This window comes from Papio anubis, chromosome 5, assembly GCF_008728515.1.
Source record: "Papio anubis isolate 15944 chromosome 5, Panubis1.0, whole genome shotgun sequence".
Taxonomy (NCBI): Eukaryota; Metazoa; Chordata; class Mammalia; order Primates; family Cercopithecidae; genus Papio; species Papio anubis.
Window position 1 is genome coordinate 71,765,231 of NC_044980.1, and position 13,158 is coordinate 71,778,388.

General features: G+C 41.3%; 1 protein-coding gene across 2 annotated transcripts in view; it reads right to left on the reverse strand.

Moving 5' to 3' along the window:
• Positions 1-13,158, reverse strand: part of ARSB (arylsulfatase B) — a 194,062-nt gene that overhangs the window by 7,632 nt on the left and 173,272 nt on the right. Inside the window, exon 7 of one of the 2 annotated variants that reach the window (XM_021939496.2) lies at positions 149-876. The exons of the other annotated variant lie outside the window; for it this stretch is intronic. Within the exon in view, the coding sequence (XP_021795188.2) occupies positions 875-876 (2 nt within the window). The 3' untranslated portion in view covers positions 149-874. Of the gene's footprint in view, positions 1-148; positions 877-13,158 lie in introns of those variants that run through there. 2 annotated transcript variants of the gene reach the window in all.

Genomic DNA, 13,158 nt, shown 5'->3' on the forward strand with positions numbered 1-13,158 from the left:
ATTACAGGCGTTGAGTCACCGCACCCAGCCCGATTTTATTAGTCCTTTCAAACAACAAACTTTTGGCCTTGTAGATCCTACCTGTAGTATGTTTGTTTTCTATTTCATTAACTTCTTTTATCTTTATTATTTCCCTCCCTTTAGTTTCTTTGGGCTTAATTTGTTATTCTTTTTATAACCTTTTGAAGAACAGATACTCAACATTTTCATTTCCAATACATACATTTAATACTATGAATTATCCAAGCACCAATGTAAAAAATATGTAGTCTGAAATTGTTGGTCTCAATGCTCTGTATATCACTCAGGTCAAGTTTGTTAACTATGGTTTTCAAATCTTTTAGATCTTTATGGTCATTTTTGTTTGTCTGCTTGTTTTATCATTTACTGAGAGAGGTATGTTAAAAATCTCTCCTATGACTGATAATTATTTTGAAAACTCCCTCTTTAATTCTAATAAGGCTTTCCTCCTTCAAATCTACTTTGTCTGATGTATAGATAACCCAGTTTTAGCTGCCATTGTGGCTGCTGTTAGTACTTGCATAATATATTTTTTCCATCCATCTGTCAACATGTATGAGACTCCTATGCAATAGAAAGAGGTATTAAACAGGGTGTGATACGCAGGATAACGGTTCCCCACAATGTCAACATCCTAATCTCCCAGAACCTATGAATACGTTACCTTCCATGCCAAAAGGGACTCTGCAGATATGATTATAGGTAAGACCTGTAAGATGTGGGGATTATCTCAGATTTATCTGGGTGGGCCCGATCTGATGACATGAATTCATAAATGCAGGGAGTACTTCTTGATTATGGTCAGAGGGAGATGTGGCCACAGAACAAGGGTCAGAGAGCTGGCAACTTTTCCTTCTAATCAATACGGAGACATAAGAGTAATTTAAATATATTTTTAAAAGAGTGTATCATATAGTTCACGCATGATCAAATTCATCCATTTTTAGTGTAAAATTCCATGGTTTTGAGTATGATATATTCACAAAGTTGTATAACCATCACTGTAACATATTTTAGAACATTTTTATCACCCCAGAAAGAAACCCTGCACCATTAGCAGTTAATCCCCATTTAATCCCACACCCTGAAGCCCTAGCCAACCCTTAACCCATTTTGTGTTTTGGATTTACCTATTCTGGACATTTTATATAAATAGGATCAGACAATATGTGGCCTTTTGTATCTGGCTTCTATCACTTGGCATAATGTTCTCAAGGTTCATCCATTTTGTAGCACGTATCAGTACTTCATTCTTTTTAAATAATAATATTCCTTTCATTCCTGTATATTGCCAAAAATATACCACATTTTCTTTATTCATCAATTAATGGACACTTCTTAGTTTATACTTTTTGGCTACTATGAGTAATGCTGCCATGAACATTCATGTACAATTTCAGTGTGGATGTATGCCTTCACTTCTCTTGGGTATATAACTAGAAGTAGAATTGCTGAGTTATATGGCAAGTCTATGTTTAACCTTTTGAGTAACTGCGGAGCATTAAAAAATGACTGAAATGTGTTCTGTATCACATTCTCAATTTTATTTTTTTTAGAGACAGGATCTCACTCTGTCACCTAGGCTGTGTAATCTTAGCTTTAGCTCACTGCAGCCTTAAACTCCTAGGTTCAAGCGATCCTCTCACCTCAGCCACCAGAATAGCTGGGGCTACAGGCACATGCCATTATGCCCAGCTAATTTTTTATAGAGATGAAGGTCTTGCAATGTTCCCCAGGCTTTTCTTCTGGCCTCAAGCAATACCCTCACTCCAGCCTTCCAAAGTGCTGGGATTACAGGCATGAGCCACCATACCCACCCAATTTCATCCTTTTGTATGTAGATACCTCAGTTGTCTCAGAACCATTTGTTTGAGAGAGTATTCTTTTTCTCTTTAATTGTCTTGGTATCCTTGTCAAAACCCAATTGACCATAAGCATGAGGGTTTATTTCTGGACTCCCAATTCCATTCCATTGATCTATAGTTTTTAAAAAATCTATCTATCTATCTATCTATCTATCTATCTATCTATCTATCTATCTATCTATCTATTTATACAGGGCCTCACTATGTTGGCCAGGCTGGTCTCAAACTCCTGGCCTCAAGCAATCCAGCCTCCCAAAGTGCTGGGATTACAGGTGTAAGCCACCACACCCAGCTGATCTGTGTCTATTCTTATGCCAGTACCACACTACCTGGGCTTGTCAAGCTTACTAGTAACCTTAGAAATTAGCAAGCCTGAGTCCTCCCATTTCATTTTTTCCGAAGATTGCTTTGGCTACACTGGGTGTTTTCATTATTAACTTGACAGTGTATTGGATAAACTGTCAGGGCCAGAGACAGGAGGCAGAGGTTTCTTAGAATGTTAACAAACTTTTAAAATTTATTTGACAGAGTTGGACTAGATTCTGATTTAAGAAATATTTGTTGATTAACAACTGTATGTGGTAATAAAGCATTGTGTTCTGGAATTCTACGACATGAAGTGATGAGCAGAGACATCTAAGAGAAGTTCCCAAGGTGAAATCCAAGACATTTGGTGGCAAAAGAATATAAAAGATAAATAAAACCCAAGGTTTTGAATTTGGTGATTGCGAGAATAGTGTTGATATTGGCAGAATAGAGATGTTGAGATGGGAAATAGTGGGGAGTATAGGATTCTGGAATGAGACACACCGACTTTAGGAATTAACTTGAGCTCAAGGTAGACGTCTCCACGACATATTGGAGCTATAGGACTGGCCTCTGTCTGAAAGACTGAGGCACACACTAAGCACCACCCGCAATGCAGTGATCACTTAACCCTGGAAGTGGATTCGCTGTCTAGGGAGGGAGGCAAGAAAGCAGACGCCCAGAAACAGAGCACTGAGGGCCAAAGGAAAACAGCAAATGGAGCAGAGAAGAAAATAATATGAGGAAGTGAACCAGTTAAACAGGACGTCGCAGAAGCCAAGAGGGCAGAGGCTTTCAGATGGCGAATCAGAAGAGCCAAATATTCTATCTATTAGCTTGATGAATGGGCAGAAACTAGGGAGTTAAGAGAGAAGTATAAACAAACAAATTTTTCTCGTTTCCTTCTGAGCCGAAAGCCACCTCTGAGATAATAAAGCTTTCTGGCCAGACAGGAGTATTCAGATATAAGATGGATTAGCCGTGTGTATTGATTTTGGATGGGAAAAAGGAGATCAGCAGAAAATTTTAGGATGGATGAAATATGTTACATAATATGTAGTAAACTTACAGCACTCCTTATCTGAGCAACCCCTAGAAACTGGGAGTTGTTACCAGAATGAGGTGGACTGGTGGTTTTAGTGCAGAACTGCGTTCTCCAGACTGAAAGTAGGTTCTGGAAGTAACTCGGAAGTTGTCTTGAAATAGGATGGTGAGTTAGTGGCTAGGGGTCCAGGTTCGCCATCTCCATTTCAACAGAGTAGTTCAACCCCTTAAGGAAGAATCTATAGTATCTGCTAAATCTGTTGTACTTCTCTACATTAAAAAAAATTTTTTTTTATTTTTATTTTTTGAGATAAGGTCTTCCTCTATCACCCAGGCTAAAATACAGTGGTGAGAGCACAGCCTACCGCAGCCTTGAACTTCTAGGCTCAAGCGATCCTCCTACCTCAGCCTCCTGAGTGGTTAGGACCACAGGCATGTGCTACCATACCTAGCTAATTAAATTTTTTTTTTTTTTTTTTTTTTTAAAGAGGCCACTGTGATTTTTGTAATTGTCTCCCTAGGTTACCAGGCTGGTCTGAAACTCCTGGCCTCAAGTCATCCTCCCACCTTGGCTTCCCAAAGTGCTGAGATATTACAAGTGTGAGCCACCACACCTGGCCTACATTTTTGTTTGAAGAAAGGGTCTATGGCTAATATATATAGTTTGAAATATACTAATTAGTGATTGGCAATGGGTTCACCAAACAGGGAAGGGACTGAGGGAGGCTTGAAGATACTTCTGATCTTCATGAAAGGCAATCCTACTCTCTTGACTGCACAGGGCATCCTCTTGACCTTGGAAAGTATTGTATCACACAGTCTATGATTGTACTTTTATGAAACGCAGTATTTTTCATAACAACGCAATTTATATGTGTGTTGTATATATGTTGGAAAATACAGAAAAACATGAAAAGGAAAATAAAAATGACCTGTTAGTTTATTCGTTGCTGTTAACATTTTGGTATATAGACTTTGAGACTTTTAACTACATAATGCTTAAACAAAATAAGTATGTGAGCTGACCTGCAAATAAGAAGACGAAAGTCCATGGAAGACAGGAAGTTTTCATGCCCAGAGAGAAGAGCATGGGCGGATCAGCAAGAAATTAGTAGAGAACCTAATAATCCATCCAAAGTATGAAAGCAAACAAGAACCAGTTTGGCTTCTGAAGAGGGAAATGATGTACAAAAGCAATATCCCAGAAAGGCAGTTCTTAACGATGCATGTACAGCAGACTGGAGTAAAATGGCAGGGAGTCTACAAAGTCATCACAAAGGCCACCATAGTATCCTGGAGGGCAGGCTGCAGCTGACAAAATGGTGAAAAAGAGTGAATTCAAGAAGGACTGAATTTGTACTATAAAGCATTTGGGGTGGAAGCCACAGAGAGAAATAATAATAAAATAGTAATAGCAGCTAATATTTAGCAAACATAATACAGATTAAGCATTGTTTTAAGCACTTTGTGTCTAATTTAATCTTCGTGAAAGCTCCACGGATGAAGAAACTGAGGCACAGAGAGGTTAAAGGCACATAGCACCATTTGGGTCAATACGAGGAATGTGTTTCCACTAGACAGTTTCCCCAAGACAGAAAGAATGGGTTTCCTTGGGGAGGGTGATTTTCTCGCACTAGAGGTGTGCAAGCAAGGGCTTGGCAGGGTGGTGAGGTGAGGGTGGCACAAGCAGCGCTGGAGGGTGAACGGGAGGGTCTAGGGGCACTTCCTCTCGGAAATGCTGCTCAAGTACAATGAGCTGTGCATGATTTGTGAATGGGGTCTTAGGAAGACCTAGTGTTGTGACCCTGAAAGAAAGCAGTGCTAGGGATAGTAATGAGGATGGAGGAAAGGGCTATATGATTGAAGTGGCATCCTACCAGCCCTTCTCCAGGAGTATAGCCCTCCTCCATAGTGCACAGTAGTATAGAACAGGCACTTTTGGAGCCAGACTGCTTGGGTCTGAATCTCAGCTCCATCACTCACTGGCTGTGTGATCTTGGTGTTAGCTGGCCTCCCTAGGCCTCAGTTTCAGTATTGTTGTGAGGTCTAAATGCAGTGATACAGTAAAAATGTCTAGTACAAAGTACAGCACATAGAAAGTGCACAGTAAATGTTATTACCACCTGTGCAATCTTAGGTAACTTTCTAAACTTCTCAACCCTCAGATGGGAATCAATCATACAGCCCTTTCCTCCATCCCCATTAGCATCCCGAGCACGGCTTTCCTTCAGGGTCACAACAGTGGGTCTTCCTAGGCCCCATTCTCCAAGCATTGCCTCAGATTACTATCTATGAAATTAATATAACAGTAGCAAGTGAGATAAGGCATATAGAGTGCTTAGTAGAATAGCTGGTACATTGTTAAGACTATTGTCAACATTGAAGATAATAACATCTAATACTTAAACACTACATGCTTATAAATATAAAACACTGCTTTAATTGTTCTATGTACAACTCATTTAATCCTTGCTCTATGAAACAGATAATAACATCTGTCAATAGCTATCACTGAATGGTAGCTAGTATCATCAGTATAATATAGTTTTATTTTCTTTTACAACCTCTTCTACCCAAGACATTACAAAGAGGAGAAAAGGAGGCAAAAATCACTATTATATCAGAAAAAACAAAATAAAACCAAACAAAAAAACAACCAAATGCACTTCTCTGGTGTATGTGGATTTAGAGAGGGTCTATATTTGCTCCCCCATTTATGTTCCAGAATTTGAAGAGGGATGGGGTAAAAAGGATTTATGTGTAGAAGCTATAATTTACCACTTTTAGTTTGTAGCCCCTTTTCTGTCTGGTTTGTTTGGCCTGCCATTCATTTCTACTGAGTTCTATTTGTTTTTGGTCATTTTACAATTTATGAAGATCAGTAAAATTTCATTCTCTGCTAATAACCCATCTGACTTTCCCTGCCAGTGTGATGCCACCTTCACACTTAATGATGTATGCATACTTACTTAGAGTAAAACTTACTCACTTGGGCTAAGTGAGAAAAACACCCCAGTTGTCCCAGAAATTTGGTTCTTGAGGAGTTTTCTAATCTGGAAATTTTGTTGGGTATGTTTTTAATGTACAGGCAAGATTTAGGTTTAATTAGCAACTATCTTCAACTTTTGTACTCAAAAGTTCCTAAAAGTAGCTTGTTTATTTATTATGTAAATCAAATGTGTCTCTTAAAGTTTATTTACGCTAGAGTTTAGTTTATATTAAACTTCTGATTGGCTGACCATTTCTTCATGTCTCACTCTAACAAAAGTTCAAAGGATCTCAAACTCAAAGTGAGGTTCAAGTCATTAAGGTCCTTCATGTGCCAGCAAGTCAGAGACCCAGAGCCCGTGAGTCCCCCTTCCAGATCAGTGCACCCAGGCTGCGTCTGAGCAACTGCGCTGGTGCACATGTGGCTTAGATCTCCAGTCTGCTCATGGTTTTGCATGTCCCAACAACTGCAGGCTTCGGCCAAGGCCACCCTCTCATCTTGCTGTGTGGTAAGGGCTTTCATATCCAGACGTGCACGTATGCACTGTTGTCTAGATTTTTGTTTTTAAAAATCATCGTGGACCTAAAAATAGTTTTTCCCTAAAATTAGTTCCCTAAAATACACTGACTAGAAGCCCCACACTCTGAACTGATGCTTTAGTGAACCTCTTTGCTTAATTTTTGAAGATGAAAAAAGCCCCTAACAGCTGGCAAGCGGGGCTATGCAGAGCCGTTTTGGAGGGCGTGGTGGCATGCTGTTTGCCAGGCGTATCCAATCTTTTGGCTTCCTTGAGCCACACTGCAAGAAGAAGAATTGTCTTGGGCCACACACAAAATACACTAACACTAATGACGGCTGATGAGCTAAAAAAAAAAAAAAAAAAAAAAAGAAATCACAGAAAAAGCTCATAATGTTTTAAGAAAGTTTACAGGCATGGTGGCTCACGCCTGTAATCCCAGCACTTTGGGAGGCCGAGGTGGGCAGACCATTTGAGGCCAGGAGTTCAAGACCAGCCTGGCCACTGTGGTAAAACCCAGTCTCTACTAAAAATACAAAAATTAGCCAGGTTTGATGGTGCATGCCTATAATCCCAGCTACTCAGGAGGCTGAGGCATGAGAAGCACTTGAACCTAGGAGGTGGAGGTTGCCGTGAGCTAAGATCGCACCACTGCACTCCAGCCTGGGCAACAGAGTGAGACTCTGTTGCAAAAAAAAAAAAAAAAAGAAAGAAAAGAAAAGTTACGCATTCAAAGCCATCCTGGGCCACATGCAGCCCGTGGGCCGTGGGTTTGAATAAGCTTGCCCTATGCCATCACTCTCTGGTTCTGAAAAGTAACTCAGAGAAATCAATCACTGGCATTTCAATAGCCTTTAGAACAAGCTCTTTTTCTTATCTTACCAAGTCATTTAACCACTCTGAGTTCCTGTTTCCTTATATGCAAAATGAGAACCAAAATACTGCCTGTCTGACAGAACAAGCGTGAAGAGGAAAGAAGATTGTACACGTGGTGAGCATTCTGTGCGCCGCAAGTGCACAGATCGTGGTAGAGGTCTCCTGAATTTCCACAGCGGTTGCCATAAGCCCAGGTAAATAGGTAAAACCGACTGACCAACTGAAAGAAATCATTTCAATATATGTTGAACCTATGGCCTCTGACTGACAGCTGTCAAAGTCAAGGTGTGACCAACTGGCCAACCCTCTTATGACTGTGAAATCTGAACCAGCTGCCAAGGGAACAAGGTATTGTTAGAAAATTATGTGGGGAAAATGTGGTAACACCACCTAAATTCTATATGTCACACTACAGGTCTGGCCAGAATTGTAAAAACAGAGAGAGATAAGAGATTCCCAATTCTGGTTCTGCCTTGGGGTCACTGGAGCCTACAGTCCCTTTCATACCTATCTTAGGTTCCCTTAGTCTAGCCCAGTTGAGCCCTGGCCTCCTGTTTGGCCCAACATGGGCTGCCTGAAATTACCATCTTCAGCAGCATCTGTTGCACTCATGATGGTCTTTGCACAGCTATTGCCCTGGGACAGTCCCACAGAGGACTTTCTGCCTTACCAGGTAGCCATGCCACAGATGGTCAGCTGGAGCAATTTGAAAGATCTCAAATGTGCCTCCTATACTACCCATCCTATTATTTCCATGCTGCCTGCAGTGGGCACCTAGGAGACATTCAACTCCCACCCTTTAGAAGACGACGCTCTTTTTCCCACCTCCACACTTATCTTACACATAGTGGGGACAGGGAGGAGCAGGAAAGTTTCTACTCTAATTGGCATTCTTATGTAAAATAGATTTTATAGCTAAATCAAATGTTTATGAGCATAGATGTACTCAGTTGGTCAGTGAATTTCAGAATGGAAGAAACAAAAAGATGTCCTCTCAGCTGCTTGGGAAACAGAGTCTGGAAAGGAAGAGTAAGGAGACAGCAGAGAGCTGAGAAGTGTCTGGACCCTGTGGCCATGGTCTCCCCAGAGTAGATTCATTTACTTCGTCCACAAATACTTCTTGAACTAGTCCTAGCTGCTGGGCACACAGCCAAGTGGAGGAAGGCCAGGAGACAAGCAGTGATGATCAATTATGATGGGTGTTGTGGTCAGGGATGGGGGCTCTAGGAAGGCAAGGTAGGGACCTTGATTAGTCTAGGGAAAGGAGAAGATATCCCTGAAGAAGTGAGGTCTTAGATGAAACTGGAAGGCTGAATAGGCATTAGAAAGATTTCAATTTTTATTATTTTTTTAGGAGGAGATGAGGCAAGTATGTGTGTGCTGGGGGCAGCATGGGAGGAAAGTAGAAAAGGAGAAGAGTGATCTGGGCACAGGCACAAAGCAATGTAGTACCTTGTGTAAAGCCCATACATTTAGGCCCCAGAAATTCTCAAGTTATATGGTTTCGGCTGCAATCTTAACTTGAGCATAAACATTTCTTTAGGCATTTCCAAATATCTAACCACACTGCTGGAATCAATCTCATCCTGTAGGAGTTTGCTTCTCAGGCTTACTTCAAGCTGGCTATAGGTGCTGTAGTGGATTCTAAATTTGCTTGCTATTAATTTTATGAACTGATTTTTCATCCTGGGCTTGTGGCCCTGTTAAAAAAAAAAACAAAACCCACCAGGGTTCTTGGCTCAAAGGGCGATTCTAATTCATATATCATTTTGGAAAAAAGAAAAAACACAGAATGAATTCAATTGTCTTCAATTGCACAAACATGAAATAAAATAAAAACATCCAGTGTTTATTGAGGCCAGTGAACTAACACTGAGTAGTAAGAGGGGAGGGTGTGTCCTAGTGTAGAAGCAAGAGTAGATGTGACCTGTCCTGAAATAGGAGCCTAAAGAATCTAACACAAGGCAAAGAAGACAGGACTGATAAGGGAGGCAAAAAGAAAACAAAACAAAGAAGAGAGGTGGAGTGGGGGAGAAAGGCAAAGGGATAGGTGATAGGAAGGAGAAGGAGGGAGAGGAGGAAGAATGCTTTATCAGGCAGGATATTTGGGGAGTATTTACAAGCCAATTTTTTCTTTTTACACTTATTTATCTGTCTCAGTGCTTGTCAAACTTTTCCAAAACTAGGTGAGGCCAGTGGGGTAAGAGGGATAGAGTGAAGCTCAGAGTAACTGGGGCTCCAGCATCATTTAATGCCTGACTTTCATAGGCACTTACTAAACATGTGCTCTGCTGTTTTCCAGTTGTCCAGGCTGCCTCTTCACTTTTACCAGAGCTAATTAATAGCAGTATTAGCAGCAAGATTGAGATCCCTGGCTTTGGAGCCAGACTAACTGGGCCAGTTCTGCTATTTCATAACTCTGTAACCATGGGCATTTTACTTCGCCTCTGTTTTCTCACTGATAAAATCAGTAACTACCTGAGAGTTTTTTCAGGAGAATTAAATGAGATAGTACATTGAAAGCCCATAGTTTGTCCCTGGCACATAGTAAGCTCTCAATAAATGTTAGCTATTATTATTATCATCATCATCATATAGTAGTTATTGAAATTACGCAGTTAAGGCAGTGGTTTTCAAACTTTTAAGGGCAAAATCTTCCTTCCGAACAAACTCTGTACAGCTGCCCATCATACAAAACAGCTGAAAGCAGAGCTGGCCAATGTCCACCTTGGTTCACCTTTGGGAGTCTCCAGAGGTCCCTCCAGCTCCATGGACCCCAGGGGGATGCTGGTGGCCCAGGGCACTCTGCTGGACGCCCCCATGTGGGTGCAGGTACATGTGGGGAGTGAGGGGGCTGGGAGCCACGCCAGCTTTGGGGAAGTGGGGGCTGGCTTGTGGGTCTAGACTATAGTGGGCCCCAGACCCTGTGCCTTTCACAGGCACTGCCGCCCCTCAGGGCTTGTGCAGCTCTGCCAGCGTGTACCAAAGAAGAGTAAAATAGAGAGGCCTGACCACCACTAAATATTTCCCTCATTTCTGAACTTGAACCTGATTGCCGCAAGTTTTCTATTACACCCTCACTACTTACTTAGAATCCTGTCTGTCCTTGGTGAAATTCTTATAACACGAAATAGGAGTGTTGGGAAAAATATGCCAGACATGAAGCTAATCAGAAAAAGGTGAGGAGGAATATTACAGATGTTATTTATTACCTACAGGGGACAAATCAAAATACTCATAATTTTTATATATGCACTCCACATGACGTATTTCAAATGAATCTTAAGTTTATGATTTTCAGTTTACAAAGTCAATTTCTCTGACACCTACTCACTCAGTTCATATTTGATATTTTAAAAGTCCTAGTGAAAAAAGAGCTTTGATGTGGCGTACTCAGCCTAGACAGAGTTCAAATGTTAATCATTATTGCATTGTGCATAGTAAGTATTCAGAGAATGTGCTGGTGTTACAGGGAACTTCAACAATTGGTTAATGTCTGACATCAGCCGGAGTGTCGATTGAGCAGTGTAAACCAAAAACAACAGAAAACAACCATTCAATGAATCCTCAACTCATGACTGTTGTAGTAAATTAAGCCATCTATACCTGAAATAGGTTGATGAGAGCTCTTCTCATGCTTTGGTTTAAATTGAGTCTTGAAAAAATAGCTTATTTCATATTATTCATTTACTTACTAAACAAATAACCGATTTTGTTGACCACTATATGTGTTAGACACTAAATCTTTTGAATGAATAAGCTGGAGTCCAGCAGGTAACAATAAAATAATTTTATTTAACCACCATAAATTCTAAAATAGTGGAATAAACATTTGTTGTCTGAATAAATAAAATGCACGAAGTGCTAGGAGATTACAAAAGACATACCAATTCCCCAGGAGGATCCAGGAAGGGCCTATGGATGGCCAATGCAACAGGTAAAGAAAGAGTGACAAATATGATCAAGGCAGAAGGAGGGTCTCTCTTTTTGAAATTTTCTTCTTTCTAAGGTATCCTTCCCCTTTTCAGCCTCTAAGTGAGAAAATGCATGCAAAGCACTTACTGTAGCACCTGGCACAGAGAAAATGCTCCATCTGGGTTAGCCCTCATTTCTACCTGCCATTCTTTTCTTTTCTTTTTTTTTTTTTTTTGACGGAGTCTCGCTCTGTCACCAGGCTGGAGTGCAGTGGCGTGATCCCGGCTCACTGCAACCTCCGCCTCCTGGGTTCAAGTGATTCTCCTCCCTCAGCCTGCCGAGTAGCTGGGACTACAGGCGCCCGCCACCACGCCCAGCTAATTTCTGTAATTTTAGTAGAGACAGGGTTTCACCATGTTGGCCAGGATGGTCTCAATCTCTTGACCTCGTGATCCGCCCACCTCGGCCTCCCAAAGTGCTGGGATTACAGGCGTGAGCCACTGTGCCCGGCCTCTACCTGCCATTCTTTTCAGCCTCATTTGCTTATTCTTTTTTCTCTGTTCATCTCTTCAATGCTTTCATTCCTCTAGTTTCCATGCCCAACATTTCGCTGGGCATTCTAGACTCCAGAATCTTATCTCTAACCCAGACTGTTCTTCTGTGTATCCAAACATGGTGCCTCTAGCCCAGGCGAACCTGCACACAAAACAAAGCCCAGCCTTCTCACTTCCTTCTCACATCACTCCTTCGATGGTGCTCCACTCCTACACTTCACAGAGGGATATTGACATCCATCTCCTGGCCTTGGCCATCAAAACAGGTTCAACCTCTTCAGCTTGCCTCTCCCGATATCCACCATGGACAATAGCTGACCTACTCTCTCTGGCTCCAACACCTTTCTGCTGCCCCCATGAGCCATCCTGCTTTTTGGGGTAGGGGTAGGAGTCACAGAGATCCTGTATATTCAGCTGCCCCTAAGATAGCTTTATGGGCAACCCCTCTCTAATATCCGATGTCCACTGCCAAGTCCTGGGCTCCCAAACTGTGTGCCTTGTCTTCACTTCTTCTGGCTGTATTTGAGGTGGAAATAATACATGGACTGAGAAGAGAACAGGGAGGAGGATGGAATTCTGGAAAGAACCACCATTTGAAAGGCAAAGCAGAGGGGAAGGAGCCTCTAAAAGACAGAGAAGGAGGAGTTAGACTAGAAAAAGGCCTCAGAAGTCAGGGAAAATACTCCATGGAAAAAATGGTTAATGTCAAAGAGAGGGAAAGTATGAGAAAGCAGGAAAGGAGATAACTGGATTTGGCAACAGGATGTTACAGATGATGTGGAGACAGAAAATGCACGGAGCTTTTAACATATAATGGCCATAATAAACATGAACTTGTGGATCTGATGAGCTGGTAACAACAAAGATAAGATTGGAAGAAAAGCAAGTATTTTTTTCTAATCATCCTCCAATTAAAGTGACAACAGACAGCCATCTCCAGTTCTGGCACTAGCAGATGCTAATCAAATACAGAACTAAGGCCACCATTGAATTCACATTTTTGGTCTGTCTCTCTCTAAATACACGTTTTTTTACAGTAATTGGTAGAGTCTGTCAACAAATGGTTATAAA